Source organism: Toxorhynchites rutilus, chromosome 3 (assembly GCF_029784135.1).
Source record: "Toxorhynchites rutilus septentrionalis strain SRP chromosome 3, ASM2978413v1, whole genome shotgun sequence".
Lineage (NCBI taxonomy): Eukaryota > Metazoa > Arthropoda > Insecta > Diptera > Culicidae > Toxorhynchites > Toxorhynchites rutilus.
This window is the reverse complement of record NC_073746.1, coordinates 302,179,508-302,203,540: the sequence shown is the minus strand read 5'-3', so window position 1 is coordinate 302,203,540 and position 24,033 is coordinate 302,179,508. Positions and strand designations below refer to the sequence as shown.

The following is a 24,033-nucleotide window of genomic DNA, read 5'->3' as shown; positions in this document are numbered from 1 at the left end:
GCGCATTTTTCTTCCCTCCTCGAGTCATCCGTTCCTGTGAAGCACGATGAAATTTTTGAAGAAAATGTAGAAAACTGAAACAGCGTAATTACTACACGATGTGTTTACTACGGATTTTTCGTGTCCGCCAATCCGCCAAATGCCCACATAGCGTTGATAGAGCGGTATTTTTTTTAATCATTTTTGTTGTTTTTTTTTTGTCATCCGTTGATACGCTAGTTGCCCCAGCAGTGGGCCTTTTGGCCCGAGGGGATCACACGCATCGTCGTTGTTTGGTTCGAGATTTTGTTAGTCGTTCCTTGGTAGCAGTAGACCATGGCTGGCAGGAAGTAGTTCAACCGGATTCCAATTCGACCGCGCGTTGACCGTGGCGCCAACAACCGTGGTCCGGTGCGGTTTCGCATCTCACGCCCCTGCCAAAGTGGCATACCCGGGATGGAGGTGTTCCTTGGCAGGCGAGTTTTCCTTCCTAGTTCGATGGCAAAATTTTCCTCGCGATTTTCTCCCGCCGCACGAGAATTTCATTGCAGCCTATTCACGGGCGGAGAGTGAAATAGTGAGATTTGGGTTGGCTCGATCGGTGTGGGTTCCATCGGGCTGATGCATCCCCGATGTCGGACTGCAATTGGATATGTCGTTGGACATCGGACCTGTTGGCGCAAAGCATCGATTGATAATTGTTTGCGTGCAATGCAATGATAGGTTTTATCCGTGATCTAGGATAGCTTTGGGTTATAAATAGGACCTGTTTCGAGCCTAACGGTGCAGTTCTGCAGAAACGGTTCCTCTTGGTTAATAGTTGCGTCTGCAAACTAGAGTAGTGCGCTTTTTGTTTGTTTGTGCAATGGGATCGATTTTGTGGATAGCCGTGGTGTGGTTTGCCAGTTGTGTTCATTTCGGTGGTAAGAATTATGTGCAATACATCATATCTCAGTGAGCCCTCTCAACCAAACCGACCTCATACAACGTTAACAAATTGATGCCAGTCTGTGGATTGCATCTTCAAATTGTTCAACTTTTCTCATGATAGAAGTATCATTCAGAAATCGAAAATCTTTGTGAATGTTATGTATATCCCGTCAAATAGGATCAATGATTTCAGTACATTCATTACATTTTTCTGGATAACTTCGCGTACGAAGCAGAATGATAACATTATCCTAGAAGAACCTCAAATGAGATTCCGCCTGCAAATGTTTACTACGAGCAGATCTCGTAGTTAGAATGTAAAATCAGTTCCCGAATTTATTAGGTTTGTCGTACATATACATTTTTTTTTGTTGTGAAAAAAATCAATACAATAAAGTGTAGCAATCAAGTAATCGTTAAACGTTTCGGTTACTTATTGGATGATCAGGCTTCATCGCATAAAACATGTAAAGAGTGCTATATACAATTAATTAGTAATGATTTCATGTCAACGACAAACCACGTTGAGGACAGCCGGGAAAGTTCGATGGTGATGAAGTAATAGCCTTATAAATCTAATGTGGAACGTTAGAAGAACTTGGAAACGAGTTAGAAGTTTTTGAAGCAGCTGTGTCCAAACGTTAACACGTCATGGGAAAGAACTCAAATCAACGAAAATAAGTTGTACCATATCATCTGCACTGTCCATGTTTGAATAGGCGACGTAATCACCAACACCATGCTGTTGGGAAAACGCAATTTTGTTGTTTTTTAACCTAAAAGCATGATCTTGCGTATTTCCAATGAAATAATCTGGCCAGTCGATGAATATTATCGGTAAAAAAAGGCCTGATAAATTTTGTGGATTAAAACATATTTATTTGGAAAATGCTTGGTGATTTTTTTCTCTGCTCCCTTCTTTCTAGCGTTTTAGCGTAATTTTGAGTCTTGCTTGCTTGCTTCAAAATGAGAGAAAAAATATGTTTGGTCTATATGGAAAAATATTTCAATGTTCTTTAAGATTGCGGAAAACTACAAAAAAAAAAGCAACTTATAGTCTCTTCATCAAATATGTATATAAAAATCTCGTGTCACGATGTTCGTGGACGAATTCCACCGAAACGGCTCGACCGATTTTCATAAAATTATACACGAAAAACTTGGCAGGCATGAGAATAGAACGTAAACTATATGTGATACCGCTAGGGTACCGATTACCATATGTTTAACACCGATTAGGGTGACCCTATGCAGGAAAATATAGATTATATATTTTTATTTCCATTTTTTTCTTAAATTTGGCACCAAAGTACATCCTCACCTCAAAGGTACACCCCAATCTTCTTATTTTAATCGGGGTTTCAGTATTTTGGTATAATATAAATGTAAGCGATCCGTCGTTTGTTTTTCAAAAATTACTAATTTATTTACGTTGTTAAATGACAGATGGCTAAGCTCACTTCATCGAACATTCATCCTCACATGCGCCAATAACCTCACTTCGGCTAAAACGATGCGTATTGCCAGCGAGCTGGAAAACTTTTTAATAATGAACATAATGAATTATTGAAATTCTTCACAGCATACATGCTCGGTTTGCAAGGTGATAATCAGTCTTCCGAAAAACACTTACACATGTCCACGCGATGTGAAAATTCCATGTTTTTGTTTGAATTCGAACATGATTCTCACTAGTGTTGAGTGTCTATCCCCAACACGAACAATGATACACAAACATAGACATGTGAAAACAAACACTAAGTTTATAATTCAAAAACATCATGTACAAACATATCACCCGATGTCGCAGTATTCATTGCTTTCGTTTCGTTTCTTTTCATACACGGAAAGAAATTATTCATCCCAAAACATTTCTTCGTAGAATACTTTTTCACAGAAACGAACTTGAAATTTAGTTCGCATTTCAAAAATTGCACGAACTTAGAGGCTATAAGTTCATGCACCAAAATATATATTTTTATTAAGGCTCATATGGCGTCAGCCTAACGGGGCCGGGAGTTCAATATTTTGACAATGTTTGCTTACAACTATGTTAGTAATATGTAACCGATTACTCGCGGTTGGCTCGAGGTTAGTATTACAAGTGTTCTCATAATTGGGATGTTGCAGTCTTCGATGCTCTGTACGTGTGCCCGACATGGGATGCTTCCTATTGGGATGCAGCTGACCGTTAATCAACAACGACCCCCTAGTCTGCACCCCATATCTAGCGTGGTGCGTCTTTTTCGACTCGAGGAATCCAGGATAGAATGATCACTAGCCGGCGCAATCATCAGCTCGTGTAGAGTTGTCATGAGCGGTACAACCTTTGGCTCTTGTTGAATCATCAGTGGACTGCACAACCTTCGGCCCGTGTATCTGTAAAGAGTGTGTGTATGTATTGCCGCGACTAAGTAAAAGTTTATAGATCGTTCATGCACATTTTGCAAGTCTGATTAAATAATTCTTGGTTTCGTTCAAAGAAAACATTCTCTGAATAGAAAGAAGCTTTCTATTTTTTTTGCGTGCATGTTGGCAATTAAAGTCTGGGGAGACGACTGCATAGCGGGCGACGTCGTACAAATGCTGACCAAAAACATAAATACCCAAAAATTAGTTTTAGATGCAACCTTCAGCGGCACACAGCAGAACCAGCAGAGAAATTTCAGCGGCTAAAACACACCATTAATTTCTCGATGTTATCACAAACTGAATGAAGGAAAAAAAACTAAAAGCTACATTTACACTGCACTACATATGCTATGTGTGCATGCGATTGCATCATCCTTTCTTCTCTTCTCCGCTCGTTTTATAGCTCGGGTCGCGATCGTCGCGAACAAGCAGTATTGGCCATTTGTATTCAAAGATCCAGCCAAAATTGTTGCTCCCGTGGTCGAGTGGTTAGCGTCACGCCTAACATGTCACTGCTGAATAATTCAATTTTAGTACTTGTTCAAATAGCTAATAATAGCGAATGTTACATGAATTCAATATATAAATTGATGCGTGCACGAAATAATGATATCAAATGTGAAAAACTCTCATATCAATCGATGTTTATTTTGTTCAGAACAGAAAAAGAGGTTTATTTTATTTGCCCAATATTTTTGATGAAGCACCTATTGTCATGAAAGGAAAGCATTTTTTCCATGTCAACATACCAACACACCACGCGTTGCGTGGTGGTGGTGTGGTGTCCGATTCGCTTCTTCTACTCTACGCACTGCCGGTGCTTGGGGTGAAAATGCAAGAGAAACTGTACACCATGTTCGAACACCATGTGAAACATCGTATGTCCAAACATACCACGAATACAAACATGTCACATTTTCTAACATAGGTACGAAAAATCATGTTTGTACTCAAACACAAAACTGTGAACAGCAGCGTGGACATGTTTATTCCGGACGCAGTGTTTTTGTGAAACATGGAAGACTGGTGACAATCATGTTATTGCCATCAATTCTAATAAAACGCCGACTGGATAACACGTGTATACATTCAATGCGTATGTTGTTGATTACATTGTTGAAGTCATGGTAGACGACTGCATAGCGACGCGAGAAATTGTTGACACCCACCGTTCAAACGACGCTCTCCCTCTTCTTCTTCAATGGTGGCAATGTTCCTAACGTTCCCCATCTCAACGCAGAATGGCTTGCGAACGATATAGAGAGGAAGAGGGCGAACGACTGCGATTCTAGACAATCAGAAGCGGTGTGAGGAAAAATACTCTCACTTGCGAGACGCTATCATGAGCAATGCCGACGCAGCCTTCGCTATTGCCAGGCCTAAACACATGCATTGTCATGATATTACAACACGTGTGTTCGAACAAAACAAAAAATTGAGGAAATGTAGAATGAACTTCATTACAACGTTACATGTATTCGGTTTCACAGCTTGCTGGATGTATTCGTCTGAATGGTAAAAGCGAGTATTATCTCATATGCATATTTTTAATTTGGTTAGTCGACAAAATACGCCTTGAGGGAATCGATAGTGTAATTTCCTCATTCCAGATGCGTCTATCGATCGTCTACTCACCCGTATTCTGAAATTCGATCGAAGCAAAATCACCCGAATCGATTGCAATATCGCATTCTGTCATCCGTTCGACTTCAACGGGTTGTGCACATGTCATCTTCATGGTCGGTCTTCATGCGTATAGACGTCATTGAGCTTCGTGTTCCATTTCTGTGAAGCGTAAATTGTTATGAATTTTCGAGTGAAATAAATACGCTTTTAAAACAAAATTTTTAAATGAAATATGAATCTCTCTTGTGTGTTCTGTGTAACAAAATAACACATTCTCTGCAGGTAGAGAGATATCTTGAACGAAAATTGTCTCTGATAATTATTCAAAATATTATGAATAAAATGCATGGAGATTGAAAAATAGTTAAGTTAGGGTCAGGACTATGTTTTCTAAGTATTTAAACAACATCGAGTAAAATTTCACTTAAAATGGATTTCCAAAATATCAACGAATGAACGCTGATAATGCCGGAGATCATTCATAAAAAATTAACAACGCAGACATTGACATTGAAAATCTTCGGCAGTGCCATACTCGCCCCAGCTGAGCAAAACATTCAATGCTATTAATGTTGAGTTTCGATGAAGGGCTGATATACATTCGCAACAACGACATCTATATTGATTTCCTTCATTTAATTTGTCTGCTTTACGACGAAAATATATTCATTTTTCACTTCACATTTAACATTCAAGAGAACAAACATGTCAGATTCGTCAATGAAATACATCGGGAAAAGAATATAAAAATTGATTTGTGTTTTTTTTTAATTTTTGCCGGTTGTCATCGACTTGGCGCTCTATTCCTCGGTGTGTCAAACACAAGTATGAACACAAGATTCACGAACGATACACGTATGAATTTCGTTCGAATGTTTAAGAAATTTAAACACACTTACAATACATTAGTTATTTTTATTGAACAACCGACATATTCACTAGAAATATTTTTTATGGCAGAACAACGTTTTCCGGGTCAGCTAGTAAGCTATATAAATTAAATCTACCTGTTCTATTTAGTGCATGGCATGCCGTTATTTGGAAAAAGGTGAGGTGGTCCTCCATAAGGTGGTCTCAAACCGACCTACAGTAATTATTTAACACAGTCACTCCGGCACTTACCATCCATGGCTCGTACAAGACTGGCGAATCGAGCCGCGTTCATTACCGGGGGAACACATTTGATTTTGCAATCAGCCACTTTTGATTAACTCTATGTATTTGCGTTTGTGTGTGCACATGCGCGTTTCTTCACAAGATCCTTCATGTCTGTATGTTGACTTTGACCGTTGACCGTTGATGTTTGCGTGGACATTTGTAGGAGAAGACGGGGTAAGACCGCCCGGTGGGGTAAGACGAGCCACTTCTAGTTTTATAAGACATCCTCAGTTTTTTGGCAAATATGTTACGCAAGAAGCATGATTACCCTATTTTTGTCGTTTCGAAATACTTGGCAACACTTGAGCGCACGAAATATCAAAATTGTAAACAAAACAATGTTTTCGTTCATTGCGGTTGCAAGCGATCTTATTTTCAGGGCAGCCAAAATAAGGATTTTCCCAGCAAAAACTGTGTATTCAGTTAATTATCAGTGTCCCAATCCTGCAGTAGACTGTTCCGGTTCATTCAGCGTTAAAAGGTATGTAAAATGTAATATAAAATGCGTGAAAAGTGCAAAATAATGCAAAAGGTGCTCTGGGGGGAAGACGGTCCACTTTCGAAGGGGTATAAGCTCCATACGTCGTGATATTGAATGATTTTCATATCAAATAAAAATACCATCTTTTAGCCCCGTAAGTACATAAGGAAGTCGTCGAATAATCGTCCTCATAGATTCCGATAATTTGGTAAATTCTTCCCGAATATTTCAGAAGTTTGTGTGTAGTTTATGAACAACCCTAAACATTTAGTACCTTAGATAACACTGTTCCTGTTATTTTTACTAGACTAAACTGTTTGAAAATAGCATCGCTCCGTCTTACCCCGTCACGGTCCGTTTTACACCGCTGGTGGTCCTTCTTACCCCGCCAGCGAAATAAAAAACAATTTTATATCATTTCAAAAATTAATGAAAAAACGCAATAAAAAGTAATACAATCAACAGTTATACATTTTTTAGTAGTAGATTATTAGGTACTCAATGATATGAAGTACAACAAATAGGGGAAATCCTGGAGGACGTTTAAATGAAAATTGGTTTTCTTAGGGGGGCGGTCTTACCCCGTCTTCCCCTATGTGCACTTTCTTCGTCTAACTCCAAACACATCGCTCTAAGGCAGCTATATCCACACTGCGGCCCACCAGAATCTTTTGGTTGGCCCGCCTGGCCTGTTATCATTTTGTATGTGTAACCATCAAGAAAACTCATTCAAGAAACATGAGATAAGAATAACGAGGTTTAACACTTTACATATCTACACATTACAAGTTGGGTGATATTAGTGGATTAAATATTTATTGAATACATTTAATCTGATCTTTAGTGCTAAAAACATTATATTCACTAATTATAAACGAAAATATCGATATGAAAATATGAACATGAAATCATTACCTTTAATTACATAAGACTACATCTTTCAGCAATGGTACCAAATCAGAAAACTGGTCACGGTTGTCTATGAAATAGTTTTACCGTTAATATTAGGTTGGGGAAAAAGTGATCCAATATTTTCTCTGTAGCTTGCTTTAGTGATCTATCTCGCGTAATATCGATCATACAATTTCAAGTTAAGGCTCGTTGTAAAGGTGACATTTCACACTTAAAAATATTTTTCTGTTTTTTGTTTGTTCCATTCAGTTGTGAGTTACAGGGTGTTAACATTGGAGATCAGCAAAGAGAAAATTAGGTACATTTTACATCTTTTCTTTTATAAAGTCGAAAATGTGAGCCAGGCCGCTGAAATTGTGAATGGTGTTTATGGTGCCGATGCTGCAACAATTAAATTAATATTCAATTTATTTAAAAACAAAATATTTTTTTTAAATTTTTTTCAAAAAAAAAATTATTTACATTACGGTTCCCTAACCTATAAATGATTTAAATTAAGGTAAATTGAAAGAATACACATTTTCCTATCGTGTTCTTGTGGTCGAGTATGTATGGTGAGGTACAATATTCAAATGTCACTGCTAATAAGACAGGCGTAAATTGGTCGCTCGAAATGCAATTGCAGCATTCGTTCTACGGACAATGTGGATAGAGATAAAATTGCAATCTTAGCTCCCCCGTATTCTATTCATTGGGTATAAACAAGCCATTCGCGATTTCGAAACACACTTGGTGGGGAGCCCATTCCGAAGATCTTATAATGTTGTATCGAACAACTATTCTCTCAGTGATGGAGTATGGCAGTTTCTGTTTTCAATCAGCCACCAAACACACATCCCATTTAACTCGAGGGAATTTAGTATCTTTGTCTCCGTATTGCTTTGGGATGTATGCCTTCAACGCATACCATGAGTCTCGAGATTTTGGCAGGCGTACTTCCACTTAAAGATCGCTTCAATTTATTATCTCTTCGGTTCCTCATCCGGTGTAAGTTTAAACACCCATTGGTGATCGGAAATTTTGAGCAGCTGATCGGGCTAAATTTTTATTCTGGATTCATGAGCTCATATCATGAATTCATATCCATGCAGGTTACTCCTTCTTCGCATACTCCAAACCGTGTTTGTTTTCCTGACTACATCAATTCTTCTGTACATTTTGATCTGTTCATGAAAGAGAAAATCCATGGAATTCCAGATTATCATGGATTGAGGATCTTTCCTACGATCTCCAATGCAAAGTAAGGGCGTATCAATTGTGATAATATGTACTTTACTGATGAGTCCTCTATGAATGAGTCCACAGGATTTGGTGTGTTCAACGAATTTTTTAGCACCTCCCACAGTCTTCGGAATCCTTGCTCAGTGTATATTGCTGAATTGGCAGCGATACACTCGGCGCTGGACAGCGTCGCCTCACGACCTGTTGAACACTATTACATTGTAACGGAAAGTCTTAGCTTTGTCGAAGCTATCCGTTCAGTGAGGCCGAAGAAGCACTCGCCGTACTTCCTTGAGAGAATACGAGAAATTTTGAGTGCTTTATCCAGACACTGTTGTGTCATCACCTTTGACTCATTAGCAAAGGTGGGTGCGATTGAAGGCGTCATTTATCAGCGTCAAATCGCCTTCAATGAATGTACGAGCCAGTTGGCCGTAAATGCTGGACCGAAGGTTTTTCTTCGCCGTCGAAAACGGCTGCCAAAAGGGCCAGTGAAATGGTAGCACTTAACTGAATTTGGCTATCTACAGCGCACAGTAGATCTCTCACCGGTGGGGGAGGGTAAATGTACTTTTGCTTTCCCACTTTTTCACCAAAGTCGCGGACAAGCACTTACTTTTGGTACTTCTGGAATTGGGAGATATTATCACGAAATTTTCTATTGTACGAAAGACGACCGTGTTATCGCAATGAGGAATGTATTTCGACTGTACTTTTTTGGTTCGGGGTCAGTGGTCATATAGATCGACTACTGACCACGATCGTTCGGGTGATCACGGTATTTTTCCTAATCTCTCTCTCTCTCTTGCTATTTTGTGTGTATAGCTGTAGCTTTAGGGTAATATTATTAATTGTTGCCTTATTGCTATGGGGTAGGGAATTATACTATAGGGCCTCAACAATGAATTTTACTCTTTAGTCCGTAGAAATACCATCGCTAACTGGCAACGCAAGTGGAACGAAGATGAATTGGGCCGATGGTTTCACTCGATTATCCCTAAGGTTTGCCTCAAACCTTGGTTAAAAAGTCTGGAATTAAGTCGGGACTTTATTCGCACCTTCTCCCGGCTCATGATCAATCACTGTTCGTTAAAACGCGCTACTTTTTCGTTTTAATCTTGTCGACAGCAATTTCTGCGTTTGTGGCCGTGGTTACCACGACATCGAACACGTTGTTTGGTCGTGTGAGTTGTATCTTGTCGCCAGATCGAATTTAGTAAACTCCATTCGGGCCCGAGGAAGGCAGCCCAATGTGCCAGTGAGAGATTCGTTGGCTCGGTTAGACCTTGATCACATGTTCCAAATATATGTTTTCCTTAAAGCTATCGATCTTCGAGTGTGATTGTTCTTACATCCTTTTCCCCTCCTTTTCGTCCTACGCGAGCGGTTCCCTTTCTACTAACATTAAAATAAGTTAAATTACAAATACTTATTTGATGTAAGGATAGTTTTAGGAATTGAGTGTGAAATGTGAGTGTGTGAAATGTGAGTGTGTAGAGAATGTAAATGTGAGTGTGAACATTATTACAATCCAAGTTGCTTAACACTAGATTGCCCAAAGAAGTCATTTTGACTGCTTTTAAATTTCGACTAAATCCTACGATTTATCCGCTTTGACAAAATAAATACAAAAGTAGATGCCTACAAACAAATAAATTCTCCTCAGTTTCGAAAATATGGGACATGCTCATTGAAAATAGTCATTCTTGCTATCGACTAAAATAGAACAGTTTAGAGACGAATGAACTGAAAAGTTTAAACCCTCTTAAAGCCAAAAAGAAGAAGAAGAAATAGAACAGTTCATGAACAATTATTTCCGTCATAGGCCAGGTGCAGGTTTACACTGTATATGCCAAATAAACCGGAAAGAGTTCTTGTTTCAATTCGCAGAACAGTTTTTTAACGAATACAAAGCAGAAAAAATCATCTCAATATGAAGACGCACAAAGATCAACTGCAAAATTATCAGATGTAAACCATTCTAACAAACGCAAAATTTGTCAAATGCGACTTTGCTGCAACTATAAAACAAAAATACAAATGATAATGATAAAAATTATAGGAGGTTGTGTCCAAGATACGACCGCATTATTGACGTAGAACTACGCTGTTATTTTATATAAGGTGCTTGTTTATACCTTCCGATGTTATTCTATAATGCTGTGAAATTTTAGAAACATCTGCTTAGTAGAATAATCTCTGAAATAGTATTGCCTTAAAGGAATCGCACCTCTAGGCATCGTTCGTACAACGTAAACCAAGCGCCAAACAAGCGTTCGCCATAGCATGCATACAGAGACATACATTGGTGGCTTGAAACTACTAGGAATATAAACACTTCTCATCATTTTGTGCTATTCTCAAAAAAAAAAAAAAGACGGGTGGGTAATGTCGGGGACATAACCGGAGTGACGTAGGACTATACAAACGGGACAGCTTTTGTTAAATATATATGTTAAATATATTGTTTTATTTTCTTCTCCTACGTGAATACCTACCTATCTACCTGAAAAATGGATTAGTTAACTGTTTACTTTTTATGCATATGTTGATGGTTCTGAAAAGAACCTTTGGTGTTGTGTTTTTGTTATCACTCGATATTCCCATCTTGTTCGGTTAAACCTTCCTGTTTAGCTATTGCGTTTGCCACTCGCCACAGCTTTCACAGTTGGAAAATTTCTTCCCATCCAGCTTGTGACATGTTGTTCAGTAAATTACATTTAATGCGACGTGCCGGAGAAACACTTTGCCACTCACTGAAACTAATTGTTGCCTTGATGAGCGCCGAACCGAAGCTGCTCTGTTCTTGATGCGGGTTTTCTGATTGTCCTGAGCAGCTTTGCAAGCCAACTCGAGCACTCCGACGACCGAAACTCTATAATCGCTGTTAGGTATACTGGTGCTCCGGCACCAATCCGTTCGGCCTGGTTACCCTTGCGGAGCAATAAGTGAATGCGACCAACAGGGATCTGGAGACCTGCACGGTTCGAGTGGGACTTTGCCTTTCCCTTAACTTGTCCTCCTTTGTTACGTCCACGATGCCGATGCCGTACAACCACACGGGTTTACGGTTTGAAAGAAAATAAGAATTTTTTTTGGGGTCCGCGTGTTTTATACTCTAGCGGTACACACTCACAGGATAGAGGCAAATCGGCAGACTCAGCCAGAGGGGCGAGTCCAACGAGACGAACGAATGAGCGTTAAAAGGGAGCGATGGCAGAAAAATACATTCATTACGATTTGTTCGCTCGTTGGATTCACATGCAGGCTAAAAAGGGTCCTTTTCAGGATCACAAAATTATCTTCAATCTAAAGAGTTTATTGTTTTGTTATCACTCGATATCCCCATCTTGTTCGGCTAAACCTTCCTGTTTAGCGATTTGTTGCCACTCGCCACAGCTTTCACAGTTGGAAAATTTCTTTCTATCCAGCTTTGTGACATGTTGTACAGTAAATTACATTCAATGCGACGTGCCGAAGCGCCACTCAGTGTCGTATTGGAGGCGATTTCAACCTGTAATTGAACATTTGCGATGACAGTGGTACAGTGTCGACTTTCAATGTGGGGTCATAATTTGGATCTCTATGTTTACAAAAATGTCCAACTAAATAAGTCGCATTACATGTCCGTCCAATTAGCTAAATGTCGAACTAATTGTAAATTACTGTACTTTCAATCTGGAAACAATTTAAGAATTAATTAATGAAAATTAAATAATCAGGAAATTCCCCAACTATCAATAAGCTCAGAACAAATGCCAAATTCACATACTCATCAGATCCTGGCAAACAAATTATGAAAAAATCAATTTGTGTTTTATTATTATTTTGGATAATGTTTTAGAAAGCATTGAACTGTATTTCCTAAACTCTTTTTTGGAAGGTTTAATGGTCCTGAAAAGCGCCTTGTTTTATGGAATGGTTCCAATTTAGAAAACTTTGTACTCGTGATTTTGAAAAAAACCATTTCGAACGCCCTCGATGCCGCCTTGTTCTGGATATGCCACCAAAGCAGAACAAACACAAACACAAAGAATAAACTTTGTTCTTCTGCTACCTGCTGCCGTTTTGCGATTGCGTTTGCCATTCGACACTCGCTGCAACTGCCTGTTGTTGTCTTGATGTCCACCGAACTGAATGTGTTCTGTTCTGAATGCGGTTTTTCTAGGTGGACTGGTGCACTGGTACTAACGCGCTCGGCCTAGCTACCCTTGCGGGGAACTCCAGATCAACACGAGCGGGAACTCCAGATCAAGGTTCGAGCGGGATTTTGCCTTTCCCTTCACTTTTCCTCCTTTACCATGTCCAGACATGGCTGCTAGGGTTGGTTTGTTGATGTGTTGTGATGCGAACCGATGTGGTGTACGGTTTGAATGAGAATGATCGTTACGGCAGCGGAGCGGGGATTTTTAAGCTGACTGGCTGGCTCGAGAATTACGCATGTGTGAGACTGCGACCAATGTTTCGTTCATTTTTTTTCTTTTTCCTTTCCAATCGTGCTTCATTCTATTTCGCTGCTGCTCTGGTTGCCCGTTTTGGTCGGTACGATTTGAGGAGCACAAAATGGACCAATCAAAAATGGGCACATAGTGCATTTTGACAATGCTTGATATTTCACAATTATCCAATTATTTATCTCAAGAAAAATGAAATGTTATTCATTATGATAGATGCGTAGATATATTTCCTATCAATTGATGCAAAAACCTTTGCGATCTATTGAGAAATGCTCGAGTTATAAGCGTTCCAAATCTTGCATTTTTTCCTACTTGTTCAGTGCCTAAATTTCCATTTCACCCCCTATATCTTCCGGTTAGACGTAGTCCTACGTCAAAAAAGATTCTGTTAATATTACTGGTCTCAAAAAAAGTTGCATTACTTTCTCATGCTCGAAAGAAGCGCAGCTGTCACCCTTAGTGGAGGAAGTTTTGCCACTGGCAAGCGAAATCTAATTACATACAAAATTTCAGAACGACATCTACTTTCTTGGTGACTTAACCAAGCGAAATAAACTCTTTTTGTTAATAACAACCTCGAAAACAGTAGCAATGCTTCATTATGATCAATATTAGCGCAAATGCAATCCTAGTTGAAGGCAGTTTTACGACTGGCACGCGAAACCATATAACTTATAACATTCCAGTGAGAAATTCAAGATGTTTGGTATTCCCCAAATAATTTTTTGGCGCAAAACCTTTACCCCTGATTCGCCATAACGTCAGTTTAATGCATTGATGTATTCTCAAAGACACGAACGAAGCCCTTATGATGACGGAAAACAAACAAACAACTGCTTGAAAAAAGACTGAATTATGCCACACAGCTTGTACTCTGCTGTAACACCCATCGATGCGAATTCGCTGATGAGTTTGTCAAGAGCGACCACCTTCGCCACCAGCGGGGGGAGCTTGATTTTGGTTGCTGTCTGGGTAACGGCGTTTACGTTTTCGACCGACGCGCCGAAATCGCCTACTGTTGTTCGATGCGGTGTCACACTCGCGAAGGCTCGGTTCAGTGCGAGCGCTTTTCACTGCACCAACATCGCGTGCATCATTAGATGACGCTTGCATCGAAATTTTATTGCCCCTGGCAATGCGTTCGTTTTTTGCAGGGCTCGACATGTCCTTCTTCTTCTTCTTGCTCATCACACACTACGCGAAACATCCAATTTATGACGCGGAAAGAAAAACACACAATACGAATAACCAAAAACGAACAGAAAAACCAATCGACGATATCCAAGTTGGATTACCATTGGTGGGGTCCAATCTTAGATCAAAGCGCAGCGAAAGTGAACTGGATTGCTCAACAGTCCGATGTTGAATGAAAGTTTGCCTCAGCGAGATCCACTGTTTATACTCTAGGCAAGTATTCCCCTTAATTCTTCTACTTTTCCTTTGTTCACGGAGACTTTAAATCCTACGATTTCCCCTCCGTTGCTCGTTATTGATAGCTCTATTTGGGAAAGCATACAAATGGACAGAACAAATGTTTGGGAAAATAGAAACGCTTAAAGTTTTCATGAATTTTAACCATTTACAAACCAGGGGATTCTAATGTATAACATATTAAACAAAACTTTTTTCCGATTCGTGTAGTATGTAAATCGCCAAAACCCGTTCGCGGCATAAATAGTTATTAGCGATAACTTTATTTCATTTTAGAGGCGAATGAACTTCAAAGTTTTAAGCCTCTTAAAAACAAAGAAAGAACGAAACTTTATTTCATAAAAACGTGACTTGTTTTTCTGATTTGGCACCCTTAATGAAAGACGTAGTTCTACGTCAAAAAATGTCAAAAGTATGCTTGCGGAAGATTTACACATAAACAGATTTGCACTCTACTTTGTAAAAAAATGTACAAATAACAATACATAATTTTCTTCCCAAGTGACATATTTTTTTCATTGTTGATATTTACTAATAACTTGCCATATAACTGTAAACAATATAAAAATTATTGGAAATTAAGTTAAAACCAATTTCTTTATATATTATTTATTCTTTCTGTATATATAAAGTTTCAGTCTTTCTAGTGTTAATCAGGTAAGAGCTGCACACCCATAAAGTTTCATTAGGTTCTGAGAGGGTCATGCCAATCTCATAGACGAGTTGGAGCGAAATCCGTCATCTATAGAAAGTGTTTCGATTAGAAAAAAATGTTTGTAAAATATACGCATTCATGATCCATTCCTACATTATCTAAGCTTTAGTTGAGCCATTTCGATTGGTTTCTTAAAAAGTTGAAGCAGCTGTAACTTTGAATGGACTCATATTTTAGCTTTACGTAATTCCATGTTATTTCCAATTTTTTTTTTCAGTAAAACGACAAGCCTATCTATTTTTCAAGTCACGATTCCATTAGTATCCTGGTCGAATAGAATTAGAAAAATATTTTAAAATGTTTATCTTTTTCCAGTATGCACTGCATCAAGTAAGGGTCTCTCCGGTGACAAAATTGTGGGCGGTGTGAACGCCGATCCGCACGAATTCCCTTACCAAATATCACTCCAGTGGAACCTGGGCCCAAACGTCACCCGACGGCCGATTCATTTCTGTGGTGGATCGATACTGAATCGGAACTGGGTCATTACGGCAGCCCACTGCCGGGTACGGTTCACCAAGCACGGTTGGATCGAGGTGGTCGCGGGAGAGCACGATACCACCCGGGACGAGGAAGGAGAGCAGAGGAGACGAGCGAGGAAATTCATCATTCATCGGGCGTTCTGCGGTGGAGTTTGTCCGTACGATATCGGGTTGATCCAGGTTGATGAGTCGTTTCAGCTGGGTAAAAATATATCAGCGATTGCTCTGCCGAAACCGTTTGAGAAGTTTACCGGAGATTGTGTAGCTTCCGGGTGGGGATCCACTTCCACTACCGATAGACCAATGTATCCGGAAAAACTAAGAGTACGTGACTGACTAACTTGGTTGTTGAATTGAACCCTTAAAAAATCGTTTTGCAGAAAGCCATTCTTCCGATAGTGGACTTCCCGACGTGTTACCGATACTGGATCAATGACGGCAATCCGGATGCTGTTTCCAACATTTGTGCCGGACCACAAGATGGGTCACGAAGTGTTTGCTCGGGGGATTCCGGTGGACCGCTAATGAAGTACGACGGAAAACGTGGCAAGCCGATACTCGTGGGCGTGGCTTCCTGGGGCACTATACCGTGCGGAATTGAAGAAAAGCCAGCGGTGTTCACCGCTGTTGCAAATTTCATCGATTGGATCAAGGCAAACATGCTGTAACTCGGCGTTACTTTATTATTAATTGAAACCATTCGATGGTATAACGAATAAATTTAAAATAGGTACTCCATTGTATTGTGTGCTTCCAATGTTTTGGTACACTCATTTCTCCCGTTCCAATCGAATTGTGTTCATTTCTAGACCACAACGCAGCTGGCAAGACAGAACAGAAAGAATAAATCGCCCTTTCTCAAAGTCTGCTTCGAAAACAAATTCGTCCGACAAGGAAAGACCAAACTACACATACACACCTGCTAAACGTTCTTCATTCTTGGTGTTTCGATTTCAATTTTGCTGGAAAATGAGTCATCCCACGGTGAGCAACCGGCGGCACGGCACCTTCCGACGGGAACCTTCCGGGAATAGTATTATGTATTTGAAACTTGGCGAATTGCTGCCATCATCTTCTAGGTGTTATGCCCTGCTGTCACCGATAACGCCATTTTCAAGAAGAGTCCCGTCACCGGACCACTGTAATGTGCTGCAGTCGAGTCGAATGGGCCCAAAGAAACGGGTTGGAATTGGACCAAATTCGGCACCATTCATCGCACCACTTTAACCCTCCGCACTTCTGAGGCTCTGCTACAATCTGGATGAATTTCACTTCTCTCTTTCTCAAAAGACACACAACTCGAACACAAAAAAATCAACCTGTTCAACACTACTAGCAAGGGTCAACAAACTTCGTAAGGCCACCGCACCACGTTGTGCTATAACACATGTGAGCAAATATCGCGCGCGCGCACTCATACCGACTCACTTCCGGTCGGTTCTTTCGAAACCGGCGAAACTCTTCTACTTGAACTTCGAAAACCGGGGACGTTTAACAAAGCAGCAGCATTCGGAGGAAGACTTTCTGCTCGCCGCTTGGCGCGAGTTCAAGGAACTCTGCCACTGCCGCCGCCGCTGTCTTGGCTCCTGCTATTTTCGAGTTGATTTGGTAGAAAGAGAGAAGCCAGATTGCGCGCATCATCTTTATCGCTGCTGCGGCTGCTACTTGCTGGCCCTGCCTCACCATCGGAGGTGATTATCCGCCTTGGGTGCTGTGATCCTGGTTGCGCTACCCAGCTTTTGATGTCGAAATTGGCCCCTGCGCTCGCTGCTTGCTGTTGCCAATGGTCATGGTCCGCTGGGCAAAAAAAAGCGGCGGGGATAATTGGCCTCTTGAGAATAATTTCTTAGGTACCGGGTACCCAGTGGTGGTGGCTGAACGAGTGAGAGAGGGAAATGCGTGCAGGAAAGAGCACATTCATTTAGCGAGCAGGAGAATCACATTCGTAGCTTGTCATCGCAAAAACCCTAGCGTACCGTGAAATGGGGTTGGTTCGGTCGTTCGAAAGCATGGGTTCTCACAATTCATGCCGCGATTGTTAATTCGATGTTGAAGTCTATCCACTGTACCAACCCACTTCGATTTTATTAAAATGTTGTACACATAGTGAAGGATGTCCAAAATGTCATTTCAATGTAGGACTGCGATCGGCAAGGGGCTGACAAGACATGTATGTGACCAAACCGCAAATGTATGGCAAATTAGAAGCTAAATGGAATTGTAAGATTATTAAGAAGCGTCTAAATCGATTGGTGAAAAAAATAGATAGGTCTGTGCCTAGAGGCATGTTACCCTGGTCGTTTATTATTTGAACTGAATATTATTCAAAAGAATTGTATTGAATTGAATGCATGTTGACCAATTTGAATTACGACTGAATTTTTAATAGTGCTAATGACGAATTTCATGCCAAATCGACTGGCCGTTGGCAACAACAACTCAGATAGCAGTGAAACGTTGTGGGTGATTTAAGCAACTTTGCATACTTGAAATATTCGAAAAATAATTAGACTACTTTTTGGAAAAAGCCAATTTTTTTTCTTAATTTTTTACAAAAAATTATAACTAAAAAACTGTTATACCTACAAAATTCATGTCAAAGGCTGAAATGTAGGAAAATGTTTTTTGGAAAAAAATTTCACTGACAAAAAAGTTATTTTAAAAATTACAATTCATTTTTCTCAAAAATGTATTTTTTTAATTTCCCAAATTATCACGTAAGACATGTTCTTGACATGTTTCTAAATAGAGAAAAATTAACAGAGCATGTAAATTGCGTAACATAAAAATGTTACGAATTAAACATGAAAACTATTTTTCAAAAAAAAATTAAAAAGTTGTTGTTCGATAAACTTTTTCCATGTGAATATGCCCATCTTCCGATGTATGGGTGACTTGTTGTAAATTTAAAGAGCTATTTATATCTATTTTTTCAGATTTTTAAAAACATATGTTTTCGAGAAAAATTAATTTTCGAAATATTTTATTTCCAATTAAATTTTTTTTCAAAAATTTGTTTGATATTTTTTAATGAAAACCTAAGTAATTTCCTACATTTTATTCTCTGACTAACTTTTTGTAGATCTTCTAGTTTTTAAATTAACAGTTTTCGAAAAAAGTTGATAAGATAAAACTCAAAATTTAAAGAAAAAACCTTCAAAAAAATCTATCAGACCTACAAAATTTAAGTCAAAGGGTGTAATTTTGAAAATTATTTTGATTTTCATTAAAAATTATCAAAGAATTTTTTGGAAGAAAATTTGATTGAAAAAAAAATATTTTGAAAATTAAAATTAATTTTTCTCGAAAACATATGTTTTTCAAATTCTGGAAAAATAGATATAAACAACTTTTCTCTATTTAGAAACATGTCAAACGCAAGAATTTACAAACAAAAATGTTACGAGCAAAACATTATTATTTTCGGGAGTTTTCATACAAAAATGACTTATATTCCAAAAACTATAACAGATAGAAAATTGACTTCGACAAAAGTTCATATTTTAATAAGATCTAAAACTTTGTCGAATACACTATATCACTATCTTTACTTTAAACAAAATTAGGATCAGTTGTATTTTTTTTTCAAAGAAAATATGAAAAGGTGGTTCTTAGAAAAACTGTTTCCCTGTAAAAGTGCCCATCTTCCGATGTATGGACGACTTGTTGGAAATTGTAAGGGCTATTGATATATGTATATAATGTATAAATTGAAAAAAAAAATCATTTTTGAGAAAAATGAATTTCAACTTTAAAAATAACTAGCGAAGTTTTTTTCCAAAAACACTTTCCTACATTTCATCCTTTGACAAGAATTTTGCAGGTATCATAGTTTATAAGTTATAAATTTTTGTAAAAAAATAAGAAACAAAATTTGGCTTTTTCCAAAAAGTAGTCTAATTGTTTTTCGAATATTTCAAGTGTGAGAAGTTGCTTAAATGACCCATGTCCTTACACCCACAACGTTTCACTATCTGAGATGTTGGCATGAAATTCGTCTTATTCAAAATAGTTGATCTTTCTTTCAAAATATTGTGAGGACAGACAGGAAAAAACACGATTTTAGACTCTTCTCTCCCCCTTCGTGGACAAGCGTGGAAACTGACTATACCCCTCCCTTTGTTGGCCACGTGGACATTCTTTCAATTATTATTTAATGACAAAAAAAACTAGAAAATTATTCAAATGTGCCTATATTTAATTTATAATTAGTCTTGTTTAATGATTTTTATGAAAAGAAAAAGTCACAGGAGGGTTGTGCTCGAGACACGACCGCATAGTTGACGTAGGATTCCGTTAGGCTATCTGTTTATTTTTCATATGTTTGATGAATCACATCATTAAACTCTTTGATAATGATTTGGTGGCCCTGAAAAGGGCCGTTTTGTTTTGTTGTTGGGTATTGTTTGTTCACTCCACCAGTGTTTACCGAGTGATGATGACAGAAGGATGGTAAACAGTAGTTGGATGGTGCGTATCAGATAAAAAATACCGAAGTGGAACAAGATATGATGAAAATCACCCTCTGTGATCCTAGACGAGATGTCTCCTGTGTTATGTGTGGATGAAATATAAAAAAAATCACCAATGTAATATAAGATAATTACCAATAACGAACATAATTATCAATTTTCCTCATCAGCAGAAACATGTTACTTTTATACAGAGAAAACATATTTGAAATGGAAAAGGTAATTCCCTTTTATAATTTTCACTTTCTGGGTGTTTATTCAACACAATACGAATTTTAATTGGGTCAACTAATACTATATGTACACTATATGGAAAATCACTTACTCTAATATTTCTTTACTTTTCCAATTTTTCTCGCCGTATAAACTTTTTTTGGGTGAAAATGAAACAGACAGCTTGGTTTTTATTTAGAACCATTGAAATAAATCGTTTCATATATCAAGTCATTTTTAACACAACTGCTACCATAAACAATTTTACACTCACACTTGTGCTAAATTTTTCACAATACACGATCATTGATATGAAATTTCACGAAGCAACCAACATTGAAGTTCCAAATTTAAATTTTATTTGTTAGAATTAATCGTATCACTCACCTTACTGGTAATATACAAATGCCCCAGACTTGCATATGTTTGCAATGCCGATTTCCCCCAGGCAGCGTTGTTTTGATGTCTATGTTAGGGAACAAATTTCGGTGGGAACGAAACCTCCCACGACTTTTATGTATTTGAAATGTCGATTCCCCACAGGCAGCTTGTTTTTGGATATCTCTGTTAAGGACCCGCCGCATGTGTCGTCAATTTCCCAATCAATCAGAAGTGGGTATTTCCGTTAGGATAGGGGTTGAGATTTTTCAATCGTTCGATAGTTATTTACATGACATATATTAGTTTCTTCAATATGAAAAATTGTTATGGAGTGCGGAAATCGATTGCCGCAATAATTTCATAAATCCATCATAAAATGACTGAGCAATAAATGTTTGAAATTGGTCAATTTTCACGATGTGCTCAATTCTCAATTTTCAATGTGTACTCCAATATGTTCCCGAAAGACGTAATCCTACGTCAAAACTGTAAAGGGCTATGGTCAACAGCATCTAGCACGAGCTCTCTTGGACAGTGCATCTCATCCCAACCAGAACTCTCAACATATGACCCAAATTTTGAAATTGAAACGCAACAAAGTCAACATAGTTATCCAAGGAGCGGGCAGGCTGACCAAACCAGTAACAGAAGCTGTTTTTACCAAAATCGAATCAAGAAAAGAAGAATTCTCACAAAGTGTCAAAGTGTCACACTGGAAAATATCTGCAGATTTGTTTCTTGCTGATCCTTACTTTAACAAGTCGCAGCCAATCGACATCGTTTTGGGCGTGAAGCATTTTTATTCATTTTTCCCCGATTCCAGCTGACTTGAACCAGAAGCAAAATAGTTGAGGATCTGTCCGAAAAACCATGATTCTACTTCATGTTTAATTTACAATTATATTTAATGTAACTTTTAAAATTATAATATCATAATCTTTTTTATTATGCAATGTCTGTTCATTATTATTACAAGAAAAAAATATTCGCTCGATCAATCGAATACTGAAAGACAATTATTCGAATGAATCGAATATTTAAAAATGATCCGACGATTAATCGATAATCGAATAAACGAAAAATTTAGACATCTCTAGCCATAGACAAGCATATTACATACAAACATACAAATATGTCACAGCTAAATAACACCGTTTACAAACTCCAACATTCTATTAAATCGAGCGCGATTAGCCACTCATTCACCCGGTGCGACGCTTCCACTGCTTTTAAGGTGAAGGTGGAAGCTAGCCATTGTAGTAGTATAGGTAAACCCACGTGTAAAAATGGGGTAATAGTGTTTGTGAGAGAAGAGCAAAGCACACGTAAATAGATCAATCCACTTATCAGACTGTGTGGCGCATCATTGACACGAGTCTTGAATACATTTCTCGCTTAACTTTAGAAAAGGTTCTATGTAACAAAAGTAAACAAATCGAGTTAATGGATGCACGCTCTTAGTTTTCAATCATTGAATGCATTACAAAAACAATCGTTCATGTATCTATCTTCTTCATCTTTTTATCGCCGATACAAAAAATATCCAATGTGCAGATTCGTATTTTAAGCACTCGGCTGTTACTTCGGACGCCACTTTCCTCCGACGCTCGGAACGTCCGAAGTAACAAAGCAGTCAAAACAACACAAAGTCGTACTTCGGTCGTTTTGGGTTTTTGTTTCTTACAGGCGTTGTTAGCGATTTCAGTGCAATTCAACGAGTGATAACAACAATAATAAGTCTTTAGAACGAAATGCTGATATTTGAATTGCTGTTTAGTAGTTAGTTTCAGATTCGCATCGTGCAACGTAATATGTCCAATGTGCAAATGCGGGCAGTCAAAAGGTCCAATGTAACATTTTTCGCTCCTAGTCTTCAACTTTAATCTCAAATCACAGAACAACAGTTACGATTGGTTTTTCAGAGTTATTCTTGACTGCTAGTGGTGAAAGTAGCGATAGAGATCGATACCTTTCAATACAATTCGCAGATTAATGTTCGGGTCTTCAACTTCGTTTTTCTCGAGTTGACGAAAATGTTACATTGGACCTTTTCAAAAGTTACGCGAGATTTGATGAAAAAATAACAATTCAATACTAAAGTAGAATGTATGAACGATATGTTCCGATGAACAACTGCAAACATAAATATATATAGAAGGTGCATTTGCATATGAAGTAAAATTATGATTATAAGGGAGCGTAACATGAGCAGTTTTATAACACATACGAATTGGGGCTCTTTTGGTATTGTTTTCACATATCCACTTTGGAGAGCCATGACCCCTCTCTTCGTTGGCCATGGCATTTTGATTGAATGTAATACTTTTCCGTTTACTGCTTTTGAAAGCATAGGCAGCCGTGGCAGTGTTCCGAGCTCTGCAATACACTTTCCTTACCCAATGTTAAAGTTTCTAAAACTTACATTATGGACCCATTAAACGTAAAAAAAATTGTATTGATATCAACACAATTTTATTCTATTGATTTTCATGACATGAAACGCTATGACTCAGAAATTACATTTTATTGAGTGGTTTCTATAGCAGTTTCGCTGATGTTGTCTGGCATCAGTGTCGGAAAAATAACGATGCTTTCACCAACACAAACAAAACCATTGCCGAAGATTGAAAGATGAAAATTTAACTTTCAGAGCACTTGCTCGAGTTTTCCGACGTTCTTCACTATACGGTGCGAAAGCAGATGAAAATTTAATATCTTGTGAGTAATCGATTAAAGTTTGGTTGATATTACTTGATGGGAAGTGTGCAAAAACGATCATTTTCTTCACACTGTTTCGCAAAATTATTGATTTTCTGGCGAGGGGTGAGGGAGGGAGATGAAAGAAATGAGCGCCATTGTAGCAGCCATTTGTGGCTAGCTTCAACCTTCACCTTAACACACTTCGATAGGCTCTCCTGCTCCACATCCCATTGAAACTCCTGTCTCTCACTCGTACCACACACATCCCCGGCAAATGCAGCGATATCTCTTATGCTGAAAATCAATTCCAAAATAGCGTCTTTCCTGCTTGGCGTCCGATGATAGAATGTGGCCAAGCCCTTTTTTTTCACTTAAATTCTGTTTTATTTCTTAATTTGGTTTACATTATAATAAAGTACTACATATCAAGTGATCATCCTAGGGTTCTACATCTTTAAGTTGC

At 38.4% G+C, this 24,033-nt stretch overlaps 1 protein-coding gene across 1 annotated transcript; it reads left to right on the top strand.

Annotated features, from left to right (window-relative positions):
* Positions 1–747: 747 nt before the first annotated feature.
* On the top strand, positions 748–16,542 carry LOC129777899 (trypsin-1-like). Its single transcript, XM_055784473.1, has 3 exons — positions 748–902; positions 15,638–16,128; positions 16,185–16,542. Exons 1-3 carry the CDS (start codon positions 845–847, stop codon positions 16,470–16,472), a joined length of 837 nt encoding a protein of 278 aa, XP_055640448.1. The 5' UTR covers positions 748–844; the 3' UTR covers positions 16,473–16,542.
* The last annotated feature ends 7,491 nt before the right edge of the window (positions 16,543–24,033 follow it).